The sequence below is a fragment of the Pagrus pagrus genome (assembly GCF_965226575.1).
Source record: "Pagrus pagrus genome assembly, chromosome: 14".
NCBI classification, from domain to species: Eukaryota; Metazoa; Chordata; class Actinopteri; order Spariformes; family Sparidae; genus Pagrus; species Pagrus pagrus.
Window position 1 is genome coordinate 22,587,357 of NC_140198.1, and position 18,660 is coordinate 22,606,016.

General features: G+C 40.5%; 1 protein-coding gene across 2 annotated transcripts in view; it reads left to right on the plus strand.

Annotated features, from left to right (window-relative positions):
- The window catches only part of abr (ABR activator of RhoGEF and GTPase), a 136,185-nt gene that overhangs the window by 41,385 nt on the left and 76,140 nt on the right, over positions 1-18,660 (plus strand). For both annotated transcript variants that reach the window (XM_084374108.1, XM_084374109.1), the window contains exons 2-3: positions 10,082-10,263; positions 17,632-17,730. In XM_084374108.1, coding sequence (XP_084230234.1) covers positions 10,082-10,263; positions 17,632-17,730 — 281 coding nt within the window. The remainder of the gene's footprint in view (positions 1-10,081; positions 10,264-17,631; positions 17,731-18,660) is intronic.

Below are 18,660 nucleotides of genomic sequence, written 5' to 3' on the forward strand. Positions count from 1 at the left end.
TATCTAGTTAACTATAAATTAGAGCCTGATCAATGTCAGTCGGTTGATTTTATTGGCCGATATAGGCCTATCACAGATATAATATGTATGAGCGTATAAGTTGTCTGATATATGCCAATATGAAAACTTTTTTTTAACAGAACATCATGCAGAAAAACTTAGTTATAAAATTCCTGTTGCTGAAGCATTGTTTCAGTGCTCTGATTTTATATTACAGTATGTGTTTAATTAAGCTGTAAAATTAAATATTTGATAACCACATTCAAAGGATCTTTGCAAAAAAAGTGTATTTATGAATAAATTCTGTGTATATAAGAATATTGGACGATATGTCGTTATCAGATTTTTTTAATTTCCCGTAAAAATCCAGTACTGATCAGACTGTACGGCAAATTATTTTTACTTTGCTATGAGAATTTTCTTGATTGAAGAAGGGACTTAACTTTGATTATAATAATCATATTGCAGAAACTTGAGACATGCTTTATACAGTCAATCTGTGAACGTTTAGTTTGCCCCTTTATCTACTGTCAGTGTCACCTTATTGTTGTGAGGCAGTGTAGCTGCTCAAGCAGGGAAAAGTCTGTTGGTTGCATTGGCTGCAGAATAGTGTTGGATTCACATGCTGTGTTGTCTAACAATCAAACCTGGAGGACAGATGATAACCAAACTAGATAAAAATGTAAATTTTGTGTGTTTGCATTTCCATCAATAGGGAATATTGTTCAGCAGCTGACAGGCAAATGTCACATTTCAGAGCCTCCTTGAATGCATCATGGAAGGATTCTTTGGGGTGTCGTATGGACATAAATGCCATCAGAGATTGAGGAACTCTATTATTTATATATTTAATGCACAGGCATTAGTATTATTGCTCTGCTCTGTGAGGAGAACATTGGCAGCATTTTGGTGTTTTCATCATCTTTCTGATTTGTTTCTTTGCATTCACTTTCATCCCTTTGTAATAAATTTTCTTCCAGCACATGTGGAAGTAGCTGCTCTGAAAGTGCTGAGGTAGTTCTCTACTCACTAGACAGATTTAAACACTTGGCGTCTACATCGCATAGACTTATGCAGTCGCTGAAGTGAGCAATGCAGAGCCGAGTGCTCTGTGTGTTTGTGTGTTTGTGTGTTTATTCATCCGGTTTGAACAGTTTTCCACTGGTGCAAGCCATTCCTTATTAACTGGAGCCTCATTGATCTAACCCCATCAACCCACACCAGAGCCTGTATGAGTTATTGTGTAGAGCATGTATCTGTGGTGTGAGTGACACAGTGAGAGTGTTTGTTTCCTCATGGGCTGCACTAATTTCCCTAAGCATTATGTGGAGTGCAAAAGTGGTCCAGAGAGAAACATGAGAGAGAAACCTGAAATACATGATACAGGAACAGGAACAGGATGCTGCGTTTGGTTTAAAAAGAATAAGCAGGAAAAAGCAACCTGATAATGTGGTTTTAATTTCTGGGTCTTTATCCCATGCGTAATTTGAAGATGATGCAGTGAAACAAGTTTCATAATGTGACCTATTCAGTATTATTAAATGTCTGTGGAAATGTCAGGTTTTGGAGTCAATCCCTCAAAAAGCATCTATTTTTTCTGTGTTTAGGAGTGGATTTGATGCAGTTAATCAAGATTTGTTTTGAGAACTGGACATGTGATATGAAATCACTAAATCATGTTTTCAGGCAGATATTAAAAGATAACATGTCCGATGAGATTTTCTACCTTGAGGAGAGCTGACATTAAAAGGATCAGGGTTGTCAGTCATAATTTTAGGAGCGGAGGCAGCTTTGTTCGCATTTAAAACTAGAGTATCTCCACTAAAATGACCTCAGTTAGTAGCTGTTAGTCACTGTTCTAAGGTCACAGCAGCAAATGGGAAAACAAGTCGGAGGCTTTCATAATCAAGTGTTAGCACTTACGCACATGCAGTACGGTACATCTACAGTTGGTTCCATCCGACCACAATGTTAAATCTCCATGTTAATCAAAGTTTTTTTCTTTTTCTTTAAAGCTCTCTACAGGCAGTCCTGCCCTGTCAGCACATGCAGGATGTTAGCAGTGTACATGTGGTTTTATCTTCCTCATAGCTTTGTGGTCTCCACATGTGTTTCTCCAACCTCTCAGCTCGGCTACTTGTGCAGTAATGACCATCAGCTCTAGTTAAGCATTTTCGTAGCACTGAATAAACATGTTTTTACAGTATACACATGGATGGCTCTTAGCTATCTGTATGTAAGACTTCCTCAATCATGACGATTAATTGTCAAACAAATAATTGCGATTGATGATTTAATTGTTTAATTTTCCGTACATTACATCGTCATAGAAAAATCTATGATGCAGTGCATTTCCATTAACACTGCAGGATATGATAAAAAACTGATCATTTACACATAGTGGGAATAATCATTCATGTATCACAATTTTTGTTTTCGCTGAAAACACTAATAAAATCATGATGATATGACATTTGCAGGGGTCTGTACCAAACATCTACAGAAGAAGATTTGTAGGATCTCTGTAGTACTACATTACTTCAATCAGTCCTGTTTTGTCACTTTTTTTACCTTCTTCAAAAAATTGCAGCTTCTACAATTTGGATATTGCACTTGGCCTTATTGCGATTTTGATAATTATTTCATATATTGTGCAGCCCTAGTTTCCATATACCACCACTTAGCTATTGTTAGAAATTAAGTGCCTCTAGATAAACAGATATTCTCCACTTAGGGGCTATCAAAACATAACTGAAGAAGGCGGTGCACTGACATGTTAAGAGTGCCAGTCAAACCTCAAACTGTGGAAAATTACGTAGCTATTTTTTATACAGTGAATAGAGACGATTATCATGATTGATGTCATGACAATGATATCATGACAAATATTCACAATCAGGTGAGTCTGTCTGGTGAGCCATTGGGGCCCATGAAGGTCAACTTTGTGTCTTTGTGTCCCACTTAGCACCCTTGCATATCCACTCAGGACAACCTTTAAAACTATATCCCTACAAGTTCAAAGCTGACCTTTGCAACTGAATCTAAACTGCAGCTCTCTAGTAAAGCTGACTTGAGAGTTGATTACATGTGTCTAGACAGACTTTGTGCTGTGTCTCACTGACAATGCATGTCTCTTTTAAATGGACAGTGTTTACATTTACAAATGAGTCGCAGATTTTATGATAAACCTTGTTCCCCATTTGATAAGAGCCGATGAGGCCTGGAAAAAAACAAACTACGTACTTAATCCTGTGAAAGTTAATCATCAGTTCACTGCGCTATGCTTGCTGGACTCAGAAGCTCGCAGCAACATAATTTGAATCATTTACAAATGTGAAAACAGTTTCTCCTTATACGGTACATGGAGTGTACCTAAAAGTCATGCACATGCACCCACACTATTGATTTCTATGGCTACGTGACCCGTAAACCATAACAAGGACAGTCTTTATTGGCCAGCTGGGAAGTGACGTTACAATTTCAAGAGGACAGAGACACACGTTGATGAGCTCAAAGCATTTTACAGCTTCCATACGCACTTTTTGTCCGTATGAGTTAGTTGCTTCCTCCCCCGCTGTGGGTGTTTTTGAATACAGCATTGTTGCCTTAATTTGAATGTGTGCTGTCTGAAAGGTTCATAACAGTGGTAGTATTCAACGGTGATAGGCAGCTCCAAACCAGCTCTCTTAATTTCACTCCTCTGGCATTTTAGATGAGTCAGCCTCTCAGCTTGTGTTGTTGAATTTTTGAGTGGAAGAAATGGAACCAGTGGGACTTAAGTAGTGACATAATATTTGCCCGACTGCCTTGGTGACACAGATGCCTGCCAGCGAAGGTGTTTAGGTCAAACAACACTCACACAGACAACAACGCACTCATGGCTTTCTTCTTTGAGGCCGCATGTGTTATTCGCTCTCTCCTCTCCAGCCATGGTAAGTCTGGTCTGGCCACCTTGTGTTTGATTGTGTAGTTTCTCTGGTGTGTGGATGTGTGTGTGGGTGAGTGTGTGTGACAGGTTCACTTCACTGCAGTGATGTTCAAGAGCCAGGCTGTATTGATTTGTCAATTAGATCTTTCTCCTCAGCAAGTCAGTCCTTTTACCTGACGTTGTCTCCTGGTTAATCGCATGTCATGTTGAGTGTGTCCCTGTGTTAACCCTGTAAAATATATGTGTGTGTGTATGTGTGTGTTTGTGGGCTGCTCTATTGGACAGTAATAACAGGTTTGGGCTAATGACTCCTCTCCACTGAGAAATTCCAGCACAGCATTGATTTTTCTGTTTGTCACGCACAGGGATTGTCAGGGCGCATTAGCTGACTGAGGCAGCCTACATTTCAGCCTGTCAGAGTGTTTGCAGATAAACATGTGCACGTGCAGACTCCTGTGTCATTGGCTGCACATGTGAGCTTTTTGACTGACAGGGATTTATAGACCCAAAAATACTGCAATACAACAGGGTGATGTTTGATGATATTTCGAAATCGGAGCCTCTGTTTTGTAGTCGTTCGTGTGCATTTATATCTTGTCTGGGGAAACCTGTCTTCTTGAACCAATTTGTCAAAAAATCTGAAGCAGGTGAGAAAGAATGTTTTCATTTTCATTGAGCTTTGTAGCCCAGCGACTGTAATATTCAGGTTAATCTATAAATTATTGTGAACAGTGTTTCAAAAGCAGGATAGAACAAAAAAGTGCTTTATCAGATGTATGTAGATAAGAAGGCCCCCATTCACACAAGATATTCTCTATACCTGTGATGTAGACACTTAACGGTGCACAAAATAAATCACTAAACTGGTCATACTTGTGGAGGACCTTAGGAAACAAACCCTAAATGTTCTGAACTACTGCCCCAGTGCAACTGACTGACACATTCAAAACATGCATAGAGCCACACTGCTGTCAACTTCAACAGCTGGTTTCTCACGATTAGACACAGTCTCAGCAAACACTCAGTTTCTCACACTTTGCTTCGTGATCTCATCTTTTGGTTATCAAGCTGCCTGTGTAAAATCTGTGGGGCTGCATAATTAATCTGTGACTTTAGTTTCTGCCATAAATAATGATACAATGATGGCACAATTTATGGATTGAATTTCACTTACAATGTCGACTCTAGTTAAGATGATAAGTACGTGGTATGTGCCTTTTAAGTATTGAAAAAATACTTCATATATATTAAAGGCTTTAGAGGTCTTTGTTTTTAGCCATGCAAGCAGCATGGCAGCTGGGATGGCAATTGGTCAGTCAGTTGGTCAGTTCACCACTTTCCTGATGGCCTAGTGTCACTTCATTTGCTACACATCTTTACGTTCCCTTGAGGAGAAATCGTTATGATTTTGGTGATGCTTCGGTGATTCAGGTCAAAGTTTTCTCTTCAGGATATTTCCCTTTCAATTTTGTGAAATATCCTACCATTGATTTTGATTGATTTGCTTTGTAATATCTATACAACCATCGGATGGATTGTGCTGACATTTGTCACAGGAATCCATGATGCCCAGTGGGGGAATTTATGAATCATAAACTTTAATTCCCTTGCCTTTCCTCTAACGCTGTTATCTGGTCAAAATTACTGTTTGTGTTTTCATGGTTCTTTGGTTTACCTGCAAAATAATATCATTCACATCAGGCCATCAGCCTCAGCTGTACATTGAGTCTAGTCCTACAATTATTAGAAAATGCTTGTATGTTAACATGCTAAACTAGGGTGTTGAACATGGCAAATTATGCCTACTAAACACCAACATGGTAGTGTTATCACTGTCACCGTGTTAGCACGGTGTGAGCAAAGCATCAGTTTACCTGGCTGTGGTCAGCAATGAATATGAATTAACCCTTGTTCTATTTAGAAAGTTATATTAAGTTAGGAGCCCTGTCTTTTGTGTCCATAATTCTAATGGCTGTCTTCCTTGCTTAGCTTTACAGCGTTGATTTCGGATAGATTACCAACTTTTCAAATTCACTCTCTGGCTGAACTTCTTCACTTTCTGATGTTTAAACAATACGCTAGTGGACCTGCCCTTATTCAGTTTCCTCTTCTTCTGTATTGTCTGATGGCTTGTAGTGTAATATGTAAAACCCCATCAAATCTACAATAGTGCACTGCTGTTTCCCTCCATACTGTAAACCTCTCTACCAACTTCCTGCTCTGAGAATTTATGTGTTCACTCTCTGTATATCTGTGCTGACCTTTTTCAGTGTTTACAGTAATCCCCCCCCTACAGAGTGCACCTCACACAATTAAACATTAATGAAGAAATCAACCAGTAGATGTACTGAGCCTGCTGCTCCGGTGCTTTTAATAACATAAATGCTGCCATAAAACTCAATGTGTAATAATTTCCTCTTTAAGGTTATGTTTTCGCCTGGACAGTCTTCTAGTTTTAAATGGATGCCTTCGTCTTATGCTTAATTTGAACCAGCAAATAACCATTAAGTCTGTATTCTTTTAAAGTAGATGTTATTGTTTACCACAAAGTAATTAATTTTTCAGTGTATGTCCATTTTACCTCATACTGCCAATGTCCACCTACTCCAGCCAGTTTAATAAATGTAATTTTGATGTATTAGAATACTAACGCACAGTTTCAATTAAATAAAATGTGCATCTGCTTTAATTGTTATTCAAGGGATAAACAGGTTTTGTCACACTGCTGGTTTCTATTTTGGGGCATGGCAGGGTTGACAGATCAGACATAAACACCTTAAAAATATCAGCACCGCACAGTACCACCACCAGCGTATGATGTCTTTTCTGCTAACTATGTTGCACCACATACGGCTGTAATGTGAGTGTTACTGAATACACAACCTTTATTTCTTTCTCTCTGATCTCCCTCTGTTTTGGTCTGATTTTGTCACTGTGGGCCAAACAGCAGCAGCAGCCAGCCAGGCGAAACAGACATCTTCACAAATGCCCTTTTCTTTTTGTCTCTGCTCCTCTCTCTCTCTTTGTATCTCTGTCTTGCATTAATATGGCTAATCAGACATAATGAGCAGAAATAATGACCACTCACACACCAAATTGCGCGCAGAGAGATTCATTCAAACACAAAGTGACTCTAATGACTCATTAACAGTTTTACACACAATGCATACAAAGCTGACATTAAAATAGGAAATGCATGAGAGCTCTGTTACTGTGAGTAAGCCAAAAGCATACAGTGTGCACACTGCTGAGAGTTGAGTGTACATTCAGGCCTATTCAGGCTCTGCTTTGTCTTCACTGCTCTGTCCCTGTTCTCCATGATGGACTTTCTCTCTGCTCAGCACACTATAGGGACTTTAGGTCTGAATGATGCCGCCTATTGATGTTTCTGCAAAAAGACATTTTTCATTAAAATTATTGGTTAAGGAGTGAACAGACCTTGGTGCTTGTCTAGACCTGAGAGCTCACAATGTAAGGCTTTCTATGCTCACCATCCATCCTCCCTTCCTGCGCATAGTTGAGTTTCAAAAAGTCAACCTCGAGCTGGGAGGAAATGTGAGGATTTTATGGCACTGTTGAGTGCTATAGCATCAGGTAAATATCTTATATAACCAGAGCAGTTGTCTGTTTTTCCCTCATGCTCACGTACACTCACACTACTTTAGCAGATTGGGACAAACTAGCCTGTCAGGAGGCCAGGAGGTGTACATAAGAGTCCAGGAGGAAACAGATGGAAGAGAGAGATAGAAAAACAAATACACACAACCACACTTTTGCATATTGGAAGAGCCGACCCACTCTATGGCACGATCGCAGCACAGTTGGCGTGGGACAGACGACCGTATCTCAGTGTTTTAACCCCATCCTCACCTTTATGTCTCATGTTCTACTCCAGTCATCTCGCAGAGCTTCAGCACACTGTCACTGTTTTTTCTACATGCTTCACTAAACCAGCTCAGACCCAAATGCACCATTTGTCAGCTATTTGCCTAACAGCTACGAATAAACCATATGGTCGCTGTGACTCCCCATGGTCCACATACATACTCCCATGCAACTAACAGATGGAGGGAGTTTTTTGATTGGCAGGTGGGTGGTCCAGTGACTGTGGGTTATGGTGCGTGTCAGAAGGTGACAGACGGCGGTGTGTGTAGGCCACTCGAGGCACCCATCAACATTAGCGTGATGGTGTGTGTCTTCCCTGTGGGGATTGACCCCTGCTTTTATTTCCCAATTAGTTCTCACTTGTGGCTCGTTAGAGTTGTCCGGTATTCTTACACGCACGAACACACAAACACACTTTTCTCGAGCCCATGTTTGTCTGTGCTTGTGGTGGTTGAGCTCACCTACACCCCTCCCACATAATCCGCTTTTCAAACGTTTGGTTCTGCTTTTACAGCAGCCCACTGCTCTATGGCTTTTTGTAATAGTTACATAAGCTCTGGTGCATGTACTTCTCCTATCCAAGATCATCAAAGAGATACACTGTACTGTGTCAGGTGGATAAACAGGATTTGTATGCCATCAGGGTGAAAATTAACTTCCTGGAAAATCTATATTCATTGTGTAAGCATCTTTGCTTTTTATGTTTGCACTTTTTACTTACTTGCAGTCAAGAAAATCCTCCCTTTTGATTATATTATGTCTTATCTTATAGCATCAGCCTGGTTATCATCATGCCTGTCCATTAGAGCTGCAACAATTTCAATTAGTTGTAAACTATTTAATTAATTATTATTAACCATTTTGATAATCCGTTGATGGGTTTGAGCAAATTCTTTTTAAAGGCTACATTCTCTGTTTTCTTAAATGTGAATATTTTCTGGTTTATTTACTTCTCCTTGACAGTAAACTGAATATCTTTGGGTTGTGGACAAGATAAAACATTTGAGGACGTCATCTTTGGGATTTCAAGATAACATCCGCTTGATCGACAAAAAAATAAATGAAAAAAAATCGTTAGTTGCAGCCCTACTGTCCATCTCAAATACACGTCTCCTCTCTAATAAGACATCCCATATAAAAGGTGTCAACCAAGCTTTTCTCATGTTTGACACCGGCTTTTTTATATCCCCCCATGCCCTTTGTTATTCCACTGTTTTTTTAAATAATAAATTTAAATACAGTTAAACAAAGTACAACAAACAAGACAGCTGGTCACCTACAGTATGTGATGATGATGCAAGCATTATACTGATCAATATACGTGTCAGTTCATATAATAAAGGGTCAGTGATCATCTTGTGCAGTCACGTACACAAGTCATTTTTTCCCAGTATCGCAGGAATTTATCAGTCCGATAATTTCTCTCGCTCCCTTGAACAGCAGTAGCAATATCTATCCAGTCAGTCTTTATTGGAGACTTGGCTTGTAACCATTTTCATGTTACAGCTTTCTTGCTGGCAGCTAAAAATATCTTTAGTAGGTATTTGTCTTCCGCTAATAAACGAGCTGCAGTGTTGCCCAAATAAATTGTGGGAAAAGAGCAAATGTTCTGTACTGCTCGTTATTCCACAGTTTTCTTCACCAGCATTCCTTTGAAGGCTGTAGTTGCTTCAGAGTCGGCGTTGTTCCCTTCGACTGGAGCTGTCACTGTTACTTAGGCCCTAACACCAGCGATGTCACTGGACATGAATATTGACCTCAATACCGACTCTGAACCTAATATAGAAAACTTATAGAGGACTGTGATGCAGCAGAAACAAATGAAATTTAGAGTAAGAAAGGTACATGTGAAGTTTGCTTCCATGCTAGACTGTTTCAGGTTGTATTTGGCATTTTTTCAGCCACCGAGCTTTTCAGAACAACCTTAAACAATCCACAGTCTGTTTTTCTGTGTAGTCCTTTCTTTATTCTTTAAACTATTAAAAATCCACGTGTCCTCTGCGTGTAAACACTTTGTGTTTCTGTGCGTAGCACCTGAAATCATCAATGTTTTTCCCCTCCTGGTTTATGTTATTATATGTTTAATCTCTACCCAGCTAACATAATAAGTGGTGGGCAAAAAGAGAATTCAGTGCCTGAAAACAGCAGTGAGGAAGTATTTCACTGGAGCCCAGCGATGGCCTTGTTCTCTATGGTGAAATGCTAATCAGCATATCTCTCTCTCTTTTTCTCTTCATCTCTTCCTCCCGCTCTGTCTCTGTCCTCCAGACTTTAACTACAACACAGATGGCTACGAGGGGGACGGAGCGGAGGACGGCAAGTCTCAGGACGGCTCGGAGACGCTGCCCTATATAGACGAATCGCCCACCATGTCACCCCAGCTGTGCGCGCCCCAAGGGCCAGACGGAGAAACGGTCTCCCCCACGCCACCAGAGGGCCTGCCGCCAGGGGTAAGAGCATGCACACACACACATAGACACATAGAGATAGAGAGAGGGCCGTGCAACACAAATCACAGGCTGGATTTTTCGTTTGTGTTTACACGCTACATGACTGATTGGCTCAGGTGCAGTTCTCCTCCAGGCAAGCTACTGAGGTAAAATATGTAAAATCCTGAAAGGTATGAAGGTTCTTGTCTATGTAGGTTGTAGGTTTTATCAACTTAACTTGTGTATTAGTGAAGACCCCTTCAGGTTTTCACTGAAAACAGAGAAAATGTACTAAGCTGTGAATGTGAGAACAGCTTTGTAGTGTCAAACTCTGTGCATACATCGTTCATCGTTCATACACACATGGGCTACTTTAACAGTATCTTTTTCTCAAGCATATTTAAGTTATTTGACTGAAATCCTACACTTCAGCGCACCATTGGTATGAGATCTCAACAGTAATTTTTGCAAAATCACATCATGAAGTTTCTTTTAAAGGATCGTTTCCCTTTAAGTCAATCTTAATACATTACTCACAAGCCTATATGTACGGTAAAAGAGTTATTGGTGGCTACCCATGCCCATATTGGCTGTGATAAGATTAAGTGTAAATGTTGGTGGACAAAATCCACAGTAATCCTTCTGTGTCAAAATACACAGAAAATGAAATAATTTCAGCTAATATGAGGCTTTAGCAGTATGAGGTAGTCTGATTAAGTGGCTGTCTTTCAAAATTAGTGTTCCTTGTATGATATCCCTTGTTTGTGTATATCCTTGGACAGTGTTTTTTCTTGCTGAGCTGTAGTCCAGTGATAGTAATACAAAGAGGGAATTTCATACTGAAAAGATTATGATTATTGACAGAAGGGAGAATTACAAGGAGCAATAATTATTTCAGTGTAAATACGTGCATGTTGTTTAGTATTATTCCGACACTGTAAAGAGTGTAATACAGTTAAAGCTGATCTGTCATCAGCCAGAGTTTCTCCTTGTTATTAGCAGTAGCAGCTCCACCTGAGATGATTTCACTTCAGGCTCTATCTGCCATGACAGTCTTTTAGTCTTTTCTGGACTGCTGACGTTAGCCGCCAGATTATGACGCAGTGTAATTGTTAGCGATTAGCTACAATAGCTGGACTCCCTGCAGCACACTGCAGGTGGCACATTCATAGCAGCAGGAAATGACCACTGACCCAGATGGGGTTTGACGTCACCATCACCGATCTGCCTGTTTGAATGCAGAATACATTCCAGGACTCTGTTTATCCATAACGTTGTAGTTGTTTTAAACATTTTTAAAGCGATCATTGCAGTAGTTGTTTGGGCTGCGGTGTGTTTTTTCTTTGGATTTAAATTTAGATGCTGTAAGTAGCACTCATTTCTTTGGTTATTTAGTCGTAATAGCCTCTGAGAAAGGAAAGGTCCTACCAGACAGCAGGCATTCAGAACAGCTGGTAGTCATAAAATTCACTGGGCCATTGTCTTTATATTCATTTCAGGTAGAGAGTAGCAGGGATATAACAAGGCAGAATGTTTGCTAAATGTTTTTACGTCTGCATATTTCAGATGATCTTTTATGTCAGTAGGTCAGGAGTTTGCAGTTCTCTTTTCATGACTCGCGGGTGTGTATTTGTATGAATGTGTGAGTGGGTGCAGCCCGTCAGCAGCCCGGGGAAGCTCAGCAGGAGTCATGTTGACCCTGACCTGAACCGACCCTCCCACATGCACACATAGCCACACAGAAAAAGAGGCTAACAGGCTTTCACTTCACACAACACAAGCTGCTTTGACATGCAGCATGGAAAAAAGCATGAATGAAAACTACAGCAGTCATGATTGGTTGGCTCAGACTTTTGTTTAGAGGGATCTACTTTGTTTCTCAATATACACCCAACAGGAATATAGAATCAACCCTCATCAGCTCCATTTGGCCTTAAAAATCTGCCTGCTCTCTCCCATTGGCTCTTTTTTTAATCTCTATTCCAAGCAGCTGTTTTATCAAAATATTGCAAATACACTGTGGCCTTGATCATTGACCTTATAATAGCTTTGACATGTGAATCATTAAGCTTATTGTTGTGTTGCATTCTTTGAGTCACTTAGTCAGGGGTCAGCTCATGTAAATGAAAGTGTGTCTCCATCTAGTGTCAAGTTGGGGTAAGAACAGATGAGACGGGACATTTTCCTGTTAAAAACCATTTAAAGTGTAATGATTTTTTAAACAAATTGTTAAATAGTTAACCTTAATGATTAATAATGATGAAAAACTACTATTAACCACTTTGACCTCACAGACTTTTCATCAGAGCAGAGACATTTTAAAACATTTTAATCCTTCCACCTTTAAGAAGCCATGATATAAATAACATTACGTCAGGCAAAATATAGCACTAGATCATAAAGACACACTGTTTCCATGTCTCTTGACCCCCACGCTTTGGTGGCACATTGAGTCAGAGCAGTTCATACTGTATAGCTGGTTATTTTGATGCTGCGAGAGATCGTTTGGACTTTAAAGGCCTTTCCACTGTAGTCGCCCTCTCCTCACCGCCTTGTGAAGTCGGCCTTTCTTTCCGCTGAGTTTGCACTGGCCTCTCATCCGCTGACACAAGAGAGCCAGGGCTGACACCTCCCTGCCAAAATGCAGCCGTTCAGCATGACGAGTCTTCAATTTGGACTATTTTGGTGATATTTTTTAGTTTATATTTTTGGAATGCTCTAAAACTAGTTTCTGTATATCTGAGGAGGCCTAAGGTTTCTCTGTTTCTCCCTCCTTTAAAGGGTTTTCCTCACTCAAATGGATGTCTGAGGATAGAGGGTGTTGCACGTCAAGATTTCAAGCACACAAATGAAATTGACTTCACTAGTTTTATGCTCTTGTTTTCGTCCTCTTTTTTGTCCTCCTTGTCATATTTACTCTTTTTCCATTCTGACGTCATTTTCTTTCCTTTGTCCTCTTATTTAAATGGTCCTTTCTCTGCCCATATTAATGGCTTGTAGTCGGGGTGACCTAGAAAGACAAGCCACAAGCAAATTTTACTATTATTTATTTTCCCAATACTCTTCCAGGTCCTTGGCTTGTAAAATAGGTCTGACCTATAAAGTAGAGTCCAGGCGGTTAGCAACCCGAAGAACCGGTGTTGCTTTTGCCAGATTAGTCCTCAGACATGGCAGCGAAGAGAACGTCTTGGTCATATCTAAAATCTTCAGCTAAAAGGAGGAGAGAAAAGTCTAGAGGGATATTGTGGTAGTGGGTGTCACTTCCTGTAAAGTGGCAGCCAAGGGTCAGGAGCAGGGTGAGAGGTCATGGTGAGTGAACCGTTTTCATTAACAAAAACGCAAACTCAGAGTTGAATCATCTCATTCACATTTTCAGTTTAATTTCCCCTCTAGTATCTAGAGTTATTGATTTTCCACACATGTCTTATTCAACAATTATTTTTTTTTATACTTTAACCTCATGTTCTGCGTTCGCAACACTGCTGCTACCCAGTGAACTATGTGACCTGTAATTAGAATCAGCCGCACTGGCAGCACATTAGCTGGTCTCAGCTCCACATCCAAGGCTCTCAGCAGATCAATAAAGAGACAATGGCCAGAAGAGAAGACAGGCGAGAGAGAGATGAACTCTGTAACACTCAGTAATGCGTGAAAGAGAGAAGCTGTGTGTTCAAGGAAGTGGCTTTTGCCTGAAGATACGGAAGCCAGAAATGAAGTGAATGAAGCAGACGACTCTCCCAGTGAGGCGCACGAACGGCCCATGTAGCCATCAAGGAAGTGGCTGGATAGCGTTTGTTGTGAGGGGAGGGGCGGATGTGGAGGGAGGGCAGACCTCATCGACCGAGGTGGAACAGTGGCGCACACACACATAGAGTACACACACTCACACCAGGAAGCCCAGCAGAGGAAGGGGGTGGGGTTGTGTAGGCGGGGTCCTCTCTTCTTTCTCTCTCGGCGTCCAGACGACTTACTCTGAAGGGAAAACACTGATGTGTCCAGGCAGGCCCTGAAGAAGGGGATCTCGGGCAGAAAGAGGAGAGGAGGAGGCGGCAAAGGGAAGAAGGGAAAAAGAAAGGAAAGACAATCATGGAGGAGGAAGAGGAGGAGGTGCTGTGCTACTTGGACAGGGTGCTGGAGGAGGAGGAGGAGGTGTTTGAATATGGAGATGGGGAGCTGGATCCCATCAGTCCGACACATAGACAGTTCAAGGTGAGACAGCGGCCGGACAGCTGGATGCAGGGAACACACACACAACAGACACAGACACACTTGTGCCGGTCTAACACACTGACCAGACCTGACGGCTTGGCTATTTAAAGCAAAGTGGAAAGTCTTATTGGTGTCTTGGCATGATGTGGCGTCACTATGTGCTGCTACGTGTGTCTACAGTAAAAGCCATCTGTGCTGCAAGAGTGTGTGTTTGTGTGTGCAAGTGTGTGTGTGTGACAGCTATTGGTCTGTCAGCGTGGCCTGACGAGGCAGCTACTCTGGAGCACATGTCTCCTTACTCTGCTGCTTTTTAAAGGCTTCTGGTCTCTGCCTGTAATGCAAACTTCTCTCTGTTAAGAAGCCTTTGTGTATCCCAGTGGATGAATTGACAGAACACATTGAAGCCTGCCCTGTTACTGGTCACTCTTGTTCTCAGCTACTTTAGCACACAGGATGCGGGTACAATAGAAAAACACGCAGCGTTTTTCTGTATGAAAAGCGTAACTGAAAAAGTGCATGCACAGGCGCAGGTTGCCATGGAAAAATCCTTTCACCGCTCATGTATTTCTCATCTTGCCCTCTCTCGCCACACAGTAGCTCTTTGTACAGCAGAGGGAAAATATTCCCACTGTTGGAAGAAATAGTTTTCCCCCTTCTTTTCCTGTCTTTTTTTTCATCCTGCCGTGACATGTTTGTCACAGAGGGAGTAAGCTCCACACGTCAACAACACACACATGTTTACTTTGACAATAAAATGCATCCCTCTGTGCTGCACTACACAGACCTGGCATAAAGAGTTTTCAAAAAAAGCTAGAAAATCTTGCAAGAAGTAGCCTGGAGATGTAATTTCAATAAAAACACAATGTCTGGAGATGTGGACACACATATGGTTTGTGGTACTTAAAATAAATGCTGAGCTGCAGCAGTACTTGTAATGAAAGAGACATCTGAGAGTCTGACTCATTTCTTGAGCTGCTTTTGTTGTGAGCTTTAGTTATAAGGAAAATGTTCTTGCAGTTTCTTTTAAGGAATGCCAGCAGACTAAAACAGAGGAAGAGGCTCAAACCCTGCTGGATAGATGCTCTTTTGAAATCCTTTATTGAATTACTGAGATAATGATATAAAATCTGCTTACTCAAAACTCTCAACAGTTTAATGAAGACAGACATGATGTGTAGAATCTATCTTGGTTCTTCTTCTGAGTCGCTGCACTGTTGCTTGAAGCAACTGTCACAACCAATCACAGGGAGATAAAGCATCAACACTGTCATCAGCTGTGAAGTTTCATGGATCTTGATGAACAGACGTAACGTTTTAGAGTTATCACCTAATTTTAATGTGTTACTAACACATGAATATTTCTGATTTCCCTGTAAAAGTCTCTTTTGGTCTTTACTTTTCCAAAGTGAACTAAATCTTAAGTATCCTGCAGTGAAGTACATATTGTGGACATAGTGTATGTACCGTGTCTGATTATACAGTATTGCTCATGTCCTGACGGATAACATCCGTGTCAGAAGGTGGATGTTGGTCGTGATTGGGTTAAAGGATGAGGTCATGGCTCATCTTATCAGGCAGTGCTGGTGTGCTGATATCATTGTAAGGAGCTGGTAGTGTTAATAATTAATTTTCCTTCCTGCTCTCATGGCTGTCCTTTGGCCTCCCTCAGAGTACATACAGTATGTGTATTGCCTCAACGTCACTTTAGCCACAATTCTCTTGTCTATTGTAGTCTGTGTTTGTGTAAGGAAGTGTTTTCTTTGGGAAAGCTGTTAATTTTCTGTTAGATACATGCAGTTTTATTGTGGAGGAATATTTAAATGAGGAATGTTTGAGTAGCTTTCACACATTTTAATTGTTTTTGCCAACACATTGTTGTGACCTGACCTGACTTGTCGAGATTATATTAACACCACCGTGGATTTGAACCATTCACAGTTTTGTGTGAATCATGCAGCAGGTGTTGATATATAATTGTTAGAAATAAAAACCATAATCATCATCTTCACACCATCACATAGTGTTTATTATGTTTAATTATAGGCTATCTGACTAAACCACAGGGCACAAATGATGATACTAAACAGCTGTAATATTTCTGTGTACAAAAACCAATAAATCTGCACGTGATCGGCAAAGCACAAACTTTGTGTAGAGGATGTATCAACACAGGTTGTGTTCTTGTATAGAATGAATATAGATTTTCATTTCATCATCTGTTTTTTCAATTAAGTTTAGTCTACATTTCCAACACAAAACATAAGCTGCAACCTCTAACAACATAATTAATATTCTATTATTGAAAAAGAGAATATATTGCCTGCTTCCTTCTGAAAATAAGTGACTGCCAGTTAAACTGCAATACTTTTCGACTCATTCTTCTTTATATACAGTACATCTTGTGAGGTTTGTAGTTTATGACTACACCCAGAATAGATTAATTATAGACATGCAAGTCAGGTGGAAATGCCCACAGGTGTGAATTGAGTTGAATCTGACTTGTCTGTTTCATCCTATCTAGTACTGAGCACCTTACTGCTTTCTGCCCAATGCATGATGGGATAGTATTCGCCATTTTCCCATGGAGATAAGCAGGGAGATGAATGAATGCATATAAATGATGTGTTTTATGATAATGGAGAATATCAACAGCAAACTTTTCACCTCAGTTTTACCTTTCTTTCATACAGTTGCAGCTATTGCATTCACCTTTTCTCCTTTTTAAGTGTTGGTAGTGTTACTAGTGTTTTTCCCAGTACAGGGATAAAAGTACTTACACGTCTTGTTTTGCTCTTGCTCCATGTTTCTCATACGTGATTAGGGTGGTGATTCCCCTGATATTGAAGTCAAAATACAACATAGCCGAGGAGTAAGACTTTCCACAGCGGAAGCGAGCCATTTAGATGTTTTTAGATGAGCGAAGATTCCCAATAAAGAGCTGCTGCTGCTGCTGCTCATTCCTGCGCACTTGGGATGTGTGTGTTTTAATCTCATGTTTACCTTATGTGGTAACTACAGTGGCAACTTGCAGGAAATGAGCTTGAGTCATTGTATTGTAATGTGGCATTGGTCAAAAATTAATCCTGAATTCAAAGAGTTTACCAAAGCAACCATGGTGTGTGAGAAATGTATAACTAACTGAAATACATAGTTACAATTAGGTCTGTTTTTGTCCTACAGGGAGACATAGAGAAAGGACTGGAGATGAAGAAACTGGTGCTGTCTGGTTTCTTGGCTAGTGAGGAAATCTACATTAACCAGCTGGAGGCACTGCTACTGGTGAGACACACACACACACACACACACACACACACACACACACACACTCTGCAAAGAAACAGTGGTTTGCATTACACAGTATGTGTGAATAATACAGCGGTGAAGATAATTACATTTTCTTTTAAATGTTCTGACACTGATAGACATATTCATTTGTTTTTGGAGAAAAACCGCATGTAAAGACACATGTAGCAGCATGCATGTTGCAGGCCTGTGGGAACTGCCAGAGAAATATTAGTGGTTAATGGTCATACTGAGAGAAGGACCACAGCACTGCAGCTTCCTGAAACACTAACTGAACATGCTTCCCCATGCTAAGCTAACGATGTCATATCCTGCCACTCTTAGCCACATGCTGCACTTTGACCGACATGTCTGACTAGTGCCGCGTTAAGTAACACTGTAATATTGTTTAGTCACACAAGAGTTATAGTATGAAACTTCCTGCACTAAAAAACTAAAAGATGGAGTCGATGAGGCAAACATATGATTTCAGTAGCCGGCTGAAATCTGGTCTGGCTCTCACTTCCTTCTCTTTCAACCCTCAGTGACGACACAAGAAGTCAGTAAATGATTTGACCAACAAAGAGTTTGTTCCTGTCCTCCCCCACTTCTTCAGTCATTCAACAAATGTCTTAAATACACAGTGAGATCATATTTATGTTTTTGTTTTGTCGCATTTTATATTTGGCAGGTTTTAGTTTACACTACCAAATTGAACTGGACTGGTAAACAAAGTCAGAAGCAGCTCATGTGTTGGACTGATGTTGATATCTTACAGCCAGAAGTTACTTATACTTGGATATTTTGGTGTAAACTGCAGTCTGGTATAAACACCTCTGGAGTTAACTCATGGCAAGGACATCAAACCAGTCCATTGTATATAGCTGGTTGGTTCAGACGCAAACTCCAAACTCCAAAATACCACTT